Source organism: Cynoglossus semilaevis, chromosome 8, assembly GCF_000523025.1.
Source record: "Cynoglossus semilaevis isolate Cse_v1.0 chromosome 8, Cse_v1.0, whole genome shotgun sequence".
Lineage (NCBI taxonomy): Eukaryota > Metazoa > Chordata > Actinopteri > Pleuronectiformes > Cynoglossidae > Cynoglossus > Cynoglossus semilaevis.
In genome coordinates, this window is record NC_024314.1 from 236,122 (window position 1) to 251,064 (window position 14,943).

Here is a 14,943-nt window from a genome sequence, read left to right on the forward strand (position 1 = left end):
ATCCATCCATCCATCTATCCATCCATCTATCTATCCATCCATCCATCCATCCCAAATATTCATGACATCATTTCTGACCTTGATGGCCCACTGATGTCACAGCATACTTATGTTCTGCAGTGTTGTTATCTGTTGACTTTAGTGTCCATACTGGGGTTGTTATTGAGTTTAGGAAAGAATTACGGTACAAAATAGAAGTCCTATTTTGCCAACACCAGCTCATGATCGGTCACTCTCTAAAAAAAGAAGTAGAATGGACTTATAGTCAATTATAGTTAGAGAGAATAAACGGCAGAGCGTCTGCGTGTCATTAACACTGCCAGGCCACTAATAAATCACCGGGCTTTCAATTGCATGCTAGTCGTATTACTCCTCCTTATTTGTTTCTTGTTTATTTGTATCTACGTTTAATTCCACATTTATACGACAGACAGACTTTTAGCAGAAGCCGATGAAGCTACAGGCTCAAAACTATTACCAAAAATTCCTGAGAAGCCGATGAAGCTACAGGCTCAAAAATATTACCAAAAACCCACTATAAGAACACTATTATCTGACTTTTTACCCGCACGGCAGCATCCACTTCTTATGTAGCATTTCAGTGTTCAGCGCCAATCAGAGCCACTTTAGTATAATTTATTGAGTGGGATTGTGGCTAAGACAAAGCAATAGGCTGAGACATTAATCTCGCACAGCTACAATCGATCAGATGTAACAGTGCTGCATTTAAACTAAAGGTAATTCAGGACCAGAAACATTTCGAAATTGTACGTAACGGTAATCAATTCCTACACGGCATCGTAGAATTTTTATCTGACTCAGTATGTTGGAGTAGTATTTATTTCTAATGAGAAATTGCACTGAAATCATACTTGATAATTTTTGAAAAATAAATTATTTTTTTTAATAAATTAAAACTATAGTACTCAAAAAGTACGTTTTTTTTCTTCTTAAACATTTCTATATCCAACATATTCTAGGTGACGTGACTTCTCACTGCTCTGCTCGCCTTCTAGCTTCCTATGTTTGACTTTGCCTCCACTCACTTTACAGGTGTGTGTAATTTATCACCGACCCCTCCTCCTCCTCCTCCCCCGCAGTCCCACTCGAATTGTAAAGAGCTGCTCGGCCTCTGACGGTGCCGGCGGACACAGACATAAACCCTTCTTTTAAGAGAAAAGACTGTTTGTGGAAGCGTTTGCTGTCTTGATTTTCTAAAGAATGGTCGTAAAACAATAAACCACGGAGTAGCTACGATGTTGTTGCAGGTGTTCAGCAATGCTGTGAGACTTTTTCCCGCCCCACTTTTGACACAAGAAAAATAAAACAGGGTGTGTCTCTCTCCTTTTTTTTTCCTTTTTTTTTTCTCTCTCTCTTTCTCCGAGGCTAGTTCAGTCGCTGGTTTTAGCATCACCACTTCCAAATCCGTTGAAACCCCAAGCCCTCCTTAACTCACACCCTCTTGGCAGCAACTCGTGGAAAATAAGCTGATTCAGCTGGAGGAGAAATGTGTCTACTGTCAAATCTTTTCCCCAGCAAACAAAGTTGAAGGGGAAACCCAACATATGGCAGAGGTCGCTTATTAAAAGCCAATGTCAGTGTAGCAAACCCCAAACTCGAACACAATTAATTGACGTTGACAATAAGATTGCTTAAATGTTTAAAAAAAAAACAAACAAACAAAAAAACAAACAACGTGTGGATATGGAACTTATCAACTTAACCCAACTACTTGCGAGAAGAGCCTGAGCAAATCTTTACTCACTTTTTTCTTCCACGCATTTTCAGAACCTTGGAGCAGGCTGAGACGATCTGTCAGGGATGTCTGGATCAGCTGAGTCGGCGGGGTCTTTTTCAGACGCTCTTTTTTCTCATGTTCTCGACCAGTAAACTCCACCAATCTAAAAAAAGAAAGAAAAAAAAACCCAGTAATATTTGTTGTTTATTTTTATTTTTGCGACGTCAAATGTTAGTTAACTGGAAGACAACATCGCAGTTCTATTCATTTGTGCTTAACGTAAGGATCATTAAATCTTCAAATCTATTAGACCTAATTCTGTTAGTATCACAGTCTGATTGATCTATTTATCTTTCTAATTTGAGACATTGTCTGCTTATACTCTAATGAAAAAAGTAAAGGGATATGACTGTTTTTTTTTCTTTTTTTTTAAATGAAGTAAATTAGTAAAACTGAAGTACATTTTTTTCCACAGTGTCCCGATGCGGCCCAATACCAAATGACATATGGACTGTCACTGGCCCCCGGACCATAGGTTTGGGACCCCTGCTTTACATCATCTAGTTTCTTCTAACTGAGTCTATGAATTGATTATCAATGCTGTAGCTGATGGAAATAAAGCTGTGGATTATATAAAGATTTCATGAACTGTGAGTGCGAAGGCACCCAAACATGTTTTATACTCCGTCAATACCGCCACATATTTTCTAATAAAGGACCACTTGCTTTTTTAAAAGTGAGTTCCAAAGTTCTTCTAATCACTCTTCTTCTGGCCTCTTGTAATACGTACTACAATACTACATCCATCCAAAATGGAATTGTACACACTTGGGCCTTATATGTCTCAGTAAAGTGTGATGTGTTCCTGTAATGACCTCTGTTTCAATGAAGAGTCCTGACTTCCATCCAAACTGCTCTCAAGCTCCTCGAAATCCTCAGAGACCGAAGAGGTCTTCTCAAAACTCTCATCCGGCGAGAAGCTTTGCATTTCTTCAAAGCTGCCACCACTACAGCTGCTGCCCTCTCTCTGCTGACTGTGGTTACTGGAACCCCCGCCGTCCTTGACATCCTCGGTTAAGGACTCATCCTCCTCGTAGTGTTCCTCGTATTCCTCATCATCCATGTCATCCTCCTCCTCCTCCTCCTCTCCGTCGACGTCGTCGTCGTCGTCCACTTCTTGCGTCTCTTCGTCGCTCTCCGGGTGGCTGAGAGTGACGCTGCTTTGCCGGACTGGCGTGAAGTCAGGCGTCGAGCCTTCGCTGTGGTCCGACTCCACGCTGGTGGAGCGGCTCTTCTTTAGGATTCCCTTGATGCCCTGGGGCCCTGAGTCTTGGCGCTGCAGTGAGGCAGGCTGCGAGGAGGGAGAGAGAGGAGGAGGAGGAGGAGGAGGAGGAGAGGCGTCTCTGTTCTTATCATCAGACAGGAGCCTGGGAGGCTGATGTGGAGAGTGTGAAGGGGAGAACATTTTTATTAGCAGACATTATATTTACAAGGACAAGTTAAGCCTGCTAGCAAAACAGGTAATGCTTTAGCTGTACTTGACTACGTCATACAACTCACATAACATGTGTTTTATATCAGGGGGGTGTCAAACTCTAATTCACAGCGGGCCAAAATTAAACCCTCGGAGGAAGTCTCCTGGGCCTAGCTTGATTTTTTATTTTAAAAAATGACCGCAATTGTGCATGGTTTCCCTTCTCTCCAGATATGGAATTCTTTCATATGGAAACAAACCTTAGTTTTAGAAATAAATATATAAATATAATTATATATCTTTATCTGTAGCCTTTCATGTTCCTTCTTAATGTAATTTTTTTTTCACAGGCCAACAACAACAAAAAAACCCCAAAATATATGTGCTATAACATAGCGCATACACTGCTAATACTACAAATCCTGCCAGTATATAGGGCCCATATACTGGCCGGCCAACTCTAATACACATTTGACATGATCTGGCGGGCCAAATATAAATACACTGTGGGCCAGATTTGGTCCCCGGGCCTTAGTTTGACATGTGTGTTTTACATCTAATAGGACCAACATTTCCCATAAATGGAAAAACACTGCCTTTTTTCTCACTTTATTTTTAATTTTATTTTTAATACACTGCCTTTTTTCTCACTTTATTTTTTTTTTTTAACGCAGATTTAATTGCACATTCATGTACCAACAGTTACAGTGGTAGCAAACAGGGATTGTCCCTTTGATAAATTAGTCTAATTACTGTGTGTCAAAAAAAAAGGAGAAAAACTGCAGGCTTGTAAACTGTCAACGAATATGTAAACGTCGATGGGAATCCAGCTTGGTTGTCTGTTCAGGGCCCCAAAAAAAAAACAAAAAAAAAGAAATAATGAAACACATGTGTCAAGTAATACTCAAGATTCACGGAGCCTTTCGTAGTTCGTGTTGCTACAGCAAACACATACTCTTCTGATTAGCATGTGTGTGTTCACTATGCCATGACTTATATCACACAAGGGGCAGCTGCAACAACAGCAGACATCCTACCGAGAGGTCAAAGGTCTGGAGGGAGTACTGATAAAGGAGGAGGAGGAGGAGGAGTAAAGCCGAGTGTGTTCAAAGTTCAACGCTAACCACATGGCGAGTTTTAAATGAAAACCACACGGTGCACATCTCGCCGGGGCGGTTCAGGAGAGTAGCAGGTACGTATACATACACCCATTAAACGCGAGTCTCTGTGTAAGATCGCGGTGACGTAATCACATCTTGACTGCATCAGCCAGAGATTTGCACCTGCACACAACTGATATGAATGATAATATACACAGGCCAGGCCAGAAAGCACGAAGCTGTGACCCAGGAGGACAAAAGCCAGGTCTGGGATGAGTAAGAGATGTGGAATTGAGTGAGTGCATGGATGAAATATTACAGAAATTATGAGCATTGGTCAAAAATATTATCTTTCCAAACAGTCCACAGGCATGACTTTTATATTTTAGCTTGGTAAATGATGGAAAACATGTGACATTTTTTGGATCCACCGCGGTGAAAACTCACCTTATTTTCCTCTGAAGCAGCAGGAGTGGATTCTGTTTGCTCAGTGCGCGGGGGTTCATCTGTGGTCACCGTCTCTTCCATCCTCGTGCTCCTATCATATCTACAAAGCCTGTCGTATTAGGGAAGGGAAAAAATGTACTTTAGAAGGATTTTCAAGGGCTTTTTTTTTTCTTTTCAAGAACTGCAATTATAATCAATTGGGATATTTCAGTGTGGACATTCAGACTGGTGGGTGAAGTTAGTGCTGTGCTTGAAAATATAGAAAGGTGAATTAGATGGATGGATGGATGGATGATGGATGGATGGATGGATGGATGGATAGATGGATGGATGGATGGATGGATGAATAGATTGATAGATAGATGGATGGATGGATGGATGGACAGATGGATGATAGATGGATGGATGGATTGATAGATAGATGGATGGATGATGGATGGATAGATGGATGGACAGATGGTTAGATAGATAGATGGATGGATGGATGGATAGATAGATAGATGGATGGATGGATGGATAGATAGATAGATGGATGGATGGATGGATGGATAGAAAGATGGATGGATGGATGGATAGATAGATAGATGGATGGATGGATGGATGGATAGAAGGATGGATGGATGGATGGATAGATAGATGGATAGATGGATGGATGGATTTTGTAAATGTGTCTTGTGATTTTCAAACCGTTAAATGACACTTTAGAACTATAATAATGCTGTCTCTAATATTTGATCACGTCAGCTGAAAAAACTGTGAAAATGAAATACTTCACTATTAAGGATTTAGGATTTTCCATTATCATAATAATACTGTATATGTGACCAAACATATATTCCTGTTTCCAGTGACTAGTAAAAAAAGTTGTTTCTTTGACAAGGTAACTGAAGGATTATAAATAAATGTTTGTCTAAGTGATATAAAAGGTTATAAAAAACAAAGTGCTAAGTCAACTGACCCAAAGACGACGATTAATATTGTGCTTACAGTTACAATCACGATCGTAGTAGTTCAAGGAATTCTGGGAACTGTTTTAACAACCAATGCAGTTCAAGCAGATGGACCAACTGTCGTAGTTATCTGATGGAAAATCCTTCAACCAACGAACCTCAAACCTTATTGTGAAGTGGCAGATTTCTCACTCACTCAATGAGTCATCAGCTCTTTAGGGAAACCGCGCTAGTCAGGGGCACACCAGGAACTGTGACAGTTCAAACTCCATGTGCACAGGAACACGCATATATACACACACAAACACACCCACACCCACACACACAGACGGCGTTACTTCTGTGGTTAATCCACTGAGTTCGAGCCCTGCAGGTCTATCTGGTTTACTGCTGACGTCTCCAGCAAACCATTTAAATGCTGTGTAATTGTGCATTGTTCTGGGGTTATTTTTGGACCCAATGTCTTTTTAGGTTCTGCGAATAATGTCTCAAAATGAGCGGCGTAACATTTAAAAGGAACGCTATGGCTAATTATTTCAGGCGTATTTGTGTAAGGTGATTCGGCTCACCTGTCGGAGTATTTGTCCTCGGCGCTGCTCGTCGACCGAAGCTTGGTTTTGTCTTCGACGCGTGGACAGCCACTCACATCCTCAGACTCCTCCGCGTCCTGTATGCAGAAAGAAGACGCCGTCATGAAATGAGCCTAAACAAACACTGCCTACGTTTTATACCGTCTATAAAAAAAAAAAAAAAAAATGATAAAAGGAAGTGAGTAAATGAACAATGATAGCTCCGCCCATCTACTTACAAAGAAACTCACGGAGTCTTTAAAAGCTCCTGCTAAGACATTTACAGGCTCGTGTTGAGTTGCAGGAGTGACTGAAGTGAAGACGTTTATTGGACCGGAGTTAACCTGAGAAATACAACCCACTGCCTTTGAACACAATGAACTTACAGTGAAAAACAACCGGTAGTTGGTATCTGCAAGGATGTGAATGAAAATACAGTGAACCCTCTTTTATCGCAGCAGTTGCGTCCCAAGACCCAACACGAAATGGGAAAAAAAAAAAATTGCGAAGTAGAGGCGAGATAGTTATTTACCTATTTATTTATTATTTATTTATTTATTTTATTTTTTTTATTATTTACTTAGTTTATTTTTTATTTTTATTTATTTATTTTATTTTTATTTTTAGTTATTTATTTTAGTATTTACCCTTTCCGGACCTCCCCCACACTGTTATCAACCCTCCCTAGACTGTATTACCCTTTCCCGCACAATTATATCCATGAGCCAATCACAGTGAGGAACAGAAGAGCATGCTCAATTAGCCAATAGTACACCGCAAGACGCATTGCATCAGCCAATAGCACGCTGTGTACGATCTCGTCTAGGTAAACAAAGCTAGCGGCGATCGTTCGCGGATGCGCTCATGTAAGAATTTACATTTTCCGAAGCCAAATCTTTCATGTGTATCATTATTTTATAATGTGTTTCAGTTTATTTTCGCTATATTTTGCGAAATAGCAAAAATTTCGCAACATCGCATTCCAAATAAAATCTGTGATGAAAGGGTATTTTTTTTAAGCTTGATAGAATTGCAGTTACTATATTTAAATATTTGGGATTTAAACTAAACACCAATTGAAAAATAATAGAAAGATGGGGAAACGTATCAGGTACGGTTATTCAGGGTAGGAGAGAATTAAAAAACAAACAAAAAAAAAAAAAATCCAACTTTTTTTTCCCCCTCAGATGTTTGTTTCTTAAGGGTAGAAACAGGACTTGTGAAGCCTGGATACAGAGTAAACCCACACAGCTGTGTTAGTGTCAGCTAACACTTAAGCACTGGCCTGGCCTGGCCTGACCTGATGGATACAAGTACATCTCCAGCTGTGAGGTAGACAACAAAAAAAAAAAATCTAATTTAAAAAAAAGAAAATCATTAAAGACGACCAAAAAAAACTAATTAAAAAAAAAAATCATTAAAGACGAGTTTTGTTGATACTTTAACGATCATAAATAATCTTTTTTTTTTTTTTTTACATTGTCTGCAAAGCAAGTTCTTACAAAATAAGGAATTTATTGAGGGAGTCAAACGAATGAGCAACGAGGGCAAAGTAAAGGCACCGAGCGAGCGACTGGTCAGTGCTCACGACTTCAGAGTAGGACAGCACACAAAACAGATACACCGTAAAAAGAAAAGACAGAAGAGGGGAGAGGGCGAGTGGGGCACAGAGTGTGAGAGCTTCTTTGTAGGAGTCTTGTTTATCCCGGCAGGTTTTTTTTGGTTGGAACGAGTCACTGCCATCTGGGTTCATTTTGGCTAACCTTGGCGCTGCTCCTGGCCTGTGAGGGCCAAGTCAGAACAACTATTTACATCCAGTATCATGAAACTTCTGAAACCTCAGCAGCCTGGGAACGCTTGATATGCAGCTCATATTACGCTCACTTCATCCATATATCCCAGAGGACTGGGGACGTCATCAGGTCTCCAGTCTCCAGAGTTCAACCTCTGGCCCTGAAGACACCTCTGTTCCACTGTTAATCTAATACGTCCATAGACGGAGAGTGAGCTCAAGTCATGACACTGGCCAACAATGCATCCAGGTGCAGGACAGCTCATCTGTCTCTATGGAAAAGCTCAATTTGTTATAAAAGTCAGTGCAGCGAAAGAGCTTTAGTTAAATTAATGGGGGAGAATGAAGAAAAAAAAAATTCAAATAGATCTATAAAAGATGGATAAACCATATCTCACTGCTCTGGCACAGAGGCATTAGTGTGGTTTGATCTTTTATAATATATTTATATAACATATATATTTATATATATTTATATATTTATAATATATATATTTATATATAGTTTTATAGTGCTGAGTTGAAAATTCAAAGCGCATAAAAAACATACGTAGGTAGCAAAAACGTTCAGGTTTTTCTATGGTTTAGGGATGGCTCGATGCAACTCTTTCGAGTCCGATACCGATACTGAAACTTGGAGTATCTGTCGAAACCACTCAAAAACCGATATCTTCTTTTCGCTCAAAGCAAATTTGGGTTTACGAATCGGACTTAACGGGTTATAGTTGGTTATTCCGAGGTTGATCCGAAGTATTGGATTGACCCATCCCTTATACCAGTCGTCCCCAACCTTTTTGGTACCAAGGACGGGTCGGCCGATATCAGCTGTTACTGCAGTAAATTGATATAACTGGATTATGTTTGAATGAAGTAAATTAGTAAAACTAAAGTACTTTTTTTTTTACCGTGTACCATAGCGACCCGGTAAGTAAAACTGAAGTACTTTTTTTTTTTAACCGTGTACCACAGCGACCCGGTGCCAAATCACCTACGGACCAGCACCGGTCCCCGAACCGGGTGTTGAGGACCCTTGCCTTATATAGTTCACTCTTCCAGAGCAATGTTGAAAGACATATTTAAACTGAGGTCAACAGCAGCTGATCTACTGCATATGGAACACATCCAAACCAGCAAAAGTAAGAGTTGATCAAAATCACTGCAGGAAGTGAGAACAAAAGTTCTCATAGTATTTGTAATGTAATGCAACAAACCAGTTTACCCCAGTGAGCCAAGGTTAACTGTGACATTTGTAATCAAGCTAATAAACATCACAGGTACCATACCTTGAAGTGTGACTTGGATGAACCAGAAGAGCATGTTTCAGACTTTTTGGAAGAGTCAACGGGCGTCTCATCAACTGTAAAAGACACACATAAACAAGATTGACTACGCATTGCCATGACATCACATTGGAAAAGGATAGAGATAAAATTCACGGCAGGAGATCTGATGTGTTTTCTAGCTCGTTAAACCACAGAATGCGCAGGTGAACGTTTGAAAGTTTGAAAGATCTCGTCTCTTCCGTCCAAGAGGTTTCTTCAGTTCTACAGTGAGTGACGAGTGGACACTTCTGGCTTAAACCTCCAAGAATATTCCTATCCACAAGAGCCATCCTGGAGGCTTAATGACGGAGTGATAAAAGGAAATAATTCCAAGTTGACTAGAAATTCATTGACATCTGTAAACTGTTAAAATGTAATCAGCAGAACTTCTTTGATTTCTGTAACACAAATATTGCTATTGCTAATCAGGCGTCAATAATCAAAGGTTGGCTCTTGGGTATCAAACAGGAAAAACAAAAAAAAGGCCTGTTTTTTTCATGTGTTAACTTGGCTTTAGATCGGGGCCACAGAGGACGCATGGGTGGCAAGTCCACGTCAACGGATGTCCTGTTTTTCATTCAGGCGCACATGTTGTCAGAGAAGCGCACACACCGGTGTTTTAGGAACTGGACCCTGGATCCTTTTTTTTTTTTACAGCTGTCCTTACACCGTTCACACAAAGTATAATTTCCTTTGACCAATTCTGATACGAGTCTGAGTCTTGTGTCAAAAAAACCTGTTTACACTAAAAGGACAAAAGGTCCGCGATCTATTCCGCGATCTTTTTATTGTACAACTAGTCAGTGACTTGGAATTCGTTAGTCTAGTTCAGGCTAACTTTTTGACTCGCGGACCACCATTGGCCTAAAATTGAACAGGGGGGGGCGGGGTCAGAAGCAGATAGATGGAGCGTTGGTGTGAACTAAGATAAATGACATGTAAAATGGCTCAAATGCTAAAATTGCTTTTATGAATTTTTTATGCCATCTATTGGTGAAACGTGGGTATTGCAAGGAAAAGGTAGAAGTATAATGATAATATAAATAAATTATATCATTTGGAAGAAGTTTGACGGGCCGCATTTAAAAGCTGAACGGGCCGCACCCGGCCCCCAGGCCTTAGTTTGCCCATGCCTGGTCTAGTTGTTTAAACAAGTCACGGCGAATTCCACAGAAACATTTACTTGTTGAGCTATTTATGACATGACATCACACCGATGCCGCCCAATTTGAATACAGTAAACAGAGTGTTTACTCTGTTTCAATGCATTTCTTAGATTTAAAAGGTGTTTGTTATAAATCTGTAAGCTTAGACAAGAGACAAACGGCAACCGTAATATTTTGTTGTTTTTCTACCGATTGACTGTATTGATTTAGCGCTTATTTATCGAGGTCAGAGTCCAGTAAGTGAACTGTGGAACACGTGCTCCGCGCCAAGTTCGGCGAGTCTTTGATCCGTCACGTACGCATTAGCGGTAGTTTGACTCTCGTCAACATGACGCGGGCTAACGTGTTTATGTGTACATGTCTGCTTTTAATTGAATTACCGCAATAATCAGGGTTCCTCTGACATTGTGTAAATACAGCAAATGCATTTCCGTAACGCACACCAGAGTGCGAGTCGTCGTTAGCACGGCAATTTTTGTAAACGTTTGTTTACTTTGTGTCATGTGCTATTTAATAAAGTCCAACTGCATGTGTGTAATGTCCCTGTGCTCGGGTTTTATTTTTTTTTTCATTTCAGAAACGTAACCATTTTAGTTTGCAGAGGAGTTATTGCGCTAGGGGTTTGTGAGTTATCTGAACAAAAATTGCTAAGTTTCAGAAGAAAAAATAAACACTATCTTAGGTCTACACTTCCACTTAAATGTGAAAATGAATTTTTTTTGTGACAAAAATAAGACAATTTAATAATAATTTACTGTCTTTTTTTAAGCAAACTTTTATTAAAAATGATGCATTAGAGTTCCTTACTTGATTGACGATTATATAATCAGTGTATATGCTTATTGTTTGAAAATTTAAATTCAATTTCCCTCCTAATTATAGATGCCTCTATAGGGCTGTTGGATGGTTTTCAAAATAAAAGCCTCTGCGGAGCTTTAAAATCAATAGGGGTTCACAGAGGATGAAAATTAAAAATTTCAAAATAAAAGAAACTTTTGGGTCTACACTTCCACTTAGATGTGAAAATGAAATGAAATTTTTTTTTTTTGCAAAAAAAAAAGAAAATTTCTACTAAAAATTTTAGTAAGGGGATTTATGCTAGTTTACGCAATAACTCCATTTAAAAAAAATTGAGGGTGAAAATTTTAAATTTTAAAATAAAAGAAACTTGCCTCAACTGTGGTGCCTGTGGTACAGCTTTTTTCAAAACAGGTGATTATCATGGGCCTAGAGGTGTATGCACTCTCCCTTGTTCTTTCTGCTCGTAGCAGCTGGTTGATGAAAGTATCAATGGCAACTTGTTCATAATGCTTAAGCTAAGTAAATAAGCACAGAAAAAAATGTGATTTTTTTGAAAATGTCATGTGCTTGAGCAGGTCTAGTTAGCAGTATGTTTACATAGGGGTAACATACTATTCCACATGTTCTAGAGTCATTAATAATATCAGCACTCCATGAATATTTTATAGCATTAGCCTTGCATTAACTCCACTGTCATGGAGTCTTTTTTACCACAAGTTAATAATTATACATGGAAATATTTGTCTGTATCTTTGAAATGTGGCCTTTTTTTTAAACATAATTTAAAAAAACAAAAACAAAACAAAACAACACAGCTATAGCCCAACATCCTACCCATGAGCGAGGACTTTGTTTTATAGTCTCCGTCTTCCTGAGCTGGAGGGTGGGGACAGACCTTCCCAGAATCATAAGAATAGTTCTGGCTTACAGCGATGAGTCGTCTGCCAGCCAGGACAGGAAGCAGCATCAGTTGAGTGAATGCGTTTACAGTGCTCTTACGGCCTGAAGCTTGTACACACACTGGAACACTGCTGTCCATTGTTTTCCTTGTTGTTCCTCTTTGTACAGTTTACTTTTTTCTTACATTCACATGAGTCATTTTTCTGTTAAACTCAGCGACTGTGAAAGTCACACAGCGTCTCGCGCTAGCAAATTATTTGATGATTTTGAAGACGGTAACGGTAGGGAGCGATCGCGAATGTGAGTCCGCACTGCCACGTTAACTCATATAATAATAATTTGAAGTTTATTGATCCCATGTTTGGGAAATTCTTCTGTTAACGGAAGATCTGCTGTTAACAGGTGCCAAGAATGTGGAATTGAACCCAGGACTCTCTGCTAGGGGGGCAGGGTGCTAACAGCTACACTATGGAACTGGCACGCAATAAAAAAAAAAATAAAAAAAATTATAATTTTAGAATTTTATTTATGTTAAAATCTAGAGCTAAAGCCACTTAATGATGAAAAAAGAAGAAATAATTGAAAGAGTCATCTCCTTAAAGAACTAGAAACGTGAGTTTCCTTCATCGATCCCATCTTGCATTTTAGGTCTTAACCCTGTTTTTAAGAGACTTAATTTGAAAAACATTTACCCGACAGCAGAAACAGACTTTCGCATTCTTCCTTCTCTCATATCAAACACTTTGCACACGTGCAAAATTTGCATTTAAAAAAAAATTGCACGTAGTCGGGGAGAAGGAGAGATGAATGTGAAGGTGAGTCTCTTAACACACAAACACATGTCGACGACACGCTCATGTGGCCGATGCAACCGAGCAAACAATATCACATCAATATTAATATTAATAATAATAATAATAATAATAATAATAATAATAATATAACATTTAATTACAGTACAACCCGAGTCAGTCACATTGTAACGGAAACGTACGATACGTGACCACGTTCACAGATCACTGAAACGGACCTCGCCTTACTGCTCTTGTTGTCCCATAATGATGACAAAGCGACAAACGTTGGACGTTCATATCAGAGAACGAGGCATGAAATATAGATGAGGGCAGCAGCTGCCCCACAGGCAGCAGCATGGATGATGTAACAGGATGGGGGGGTGTCTGTTCTACTTACAATAGAGAATCATAGTGGACATCTGGAAGGGGTCAAAGGTCACAGTGAAGGGGAGACAGCGATAGACACAAAGAAAGAGAGAGGGAGTGAGGGAGAGTGAGAGAGAGAGAGAGAGAGAGAGCTTGTCTGGACCCATTCTGGCATTTTTTTAATGAGCTGTAATGGCTCAGAAACTCTTTGCCTTTTTTGGTCTCTCTTTTTGGCCTTGATATCAGAAGGTGGTCAATAAAGTGAAGCTCACACTCGTGGGTGGGTGTGTGTGTGTGTGTGCGTCTCACTTGTTTGGGTTCACCATATTCACAAGCAACGCGTAAACAGTCAGTGTTTACGCACAAGAACCCGAGGCTGCATGCTTTTGCAACACTGTCGCTAATGCTAATGCTAAGTTCTAGAAGAAAACATAAATACTATTCTAGATCTACCCTTCCTGTCTATGCCCCTATACGTACTAACTAACTCAAACGAATAACTACAAAAGTGAAAGAAACAACAAATGAATGGAGAGGCCAACTGATCTTAAGGAAGAGATTGCAGAAGCACCAATCTGAATAGGCTAGTTTCCGACATCACGGTTACTACGTGTACTGCCAGTTTTGCAACTGATCATTTTGCTGCATGTGCTGTGTTGAAGCTAACACACACATACGCAAGCTAGAGCTGATACATAGTTAGCTTGGAAGTCCTTCAAAGTTATATATTATATAGCCACTATATATTAGCGGGAATTGAAGTATTAGCGATAAATGCTATGCGATATGTTGCATATGCTATGCTGTTGTTGGCCTGTAACAAAAGATTTACATTAGAAAAGGAACTCAAAAGGCTAAAGATAGAGAGAGAGAGAGAGAGACATAATAAGAAACAAATGTAACGATGTGTCTTATTTCAAATTTAATTTCTCATTCGTTCATTATATTAAGCTTCGGTTGGTCCAGATTCGACGTTTACGCAAAACTAAAGTTTGTTCCCATATGAAAAAATTCACCGTAGAATTTTCGCTAATGCTAAGTTTCAGAAGAAAACATAAATACTATTCTAGATCTACCCTTCTATGCCCCTATGCCCCGGGCCCGCATCTTTGTCCCAGTTTTCTTAATAAATATTAAGTTTGGCCCGCATCTTTGTCCCAGTTAATTTTTGGACACCCCCGCAATTGATATAACTGTAAACGGCAAAAATCTATATCGGTGAGTTACACTTACACTTAAAAAAAAATAGAAATAAGAAATCAGTTGAATAAATTGCAATCTGTGCATCTCTAGAACAGATCACAGATACTGTAAAGTACCCCATAAAAATAACACCAGCTGGGGCAAAATGCAGCCAGCTGTACTGCAGCACGGTTAATACCTTTATGCTCCTATAGGACTCTGCCTTAAAACCAATGACTGGCATAGACTGTAAATGATCTAAAGCAGCACAAAAACACACCTGTCATCAAGGTCATTTGTAAACCTGTGATTAATCAATCAATTCTTGCATAGAAAACTGTC

General features: G+C 39.5%; 1 protein-coding gene across 1 annotated transcript in view; it reads right to left on the bottom strand.

Annotated features, from left to right (window-relative positions):
- Positions 1-9,825, bottom strand: part of svild (supervillin d) — a 25,453-nt gene extending 15,628 nt beyond the window's left edge. The window contains exons 1-5 of the mRNA XM_025058020.1: positions 9,354-9,825; positions 6,279-6,376; positions 4,760-4,868; positions 2,614-3,173; positions 1,766-1,901 (exon numbers count right to left, since the gene is read on the bottom strand). Coding sequence (XP_024913788.1) covers positions 1,766-1,901; positions 2,614-3,173; positions 4,760-4,868; positions 6,279-6,376; positions 9,354-9,470 — 1,020 coding nt within the window. The 5' untranslated portion in view covers positions 9,471-9,825. The remainder of the gene's footprint in view (positions 1-1,765; positions 1,902-2,613; positions 3,174-4,759; positions 4,869-6,278; positions 6,377-9,353) is intronic.
- Positions 9,826-14,943: the final 5,118 nt, after the last annotated feature.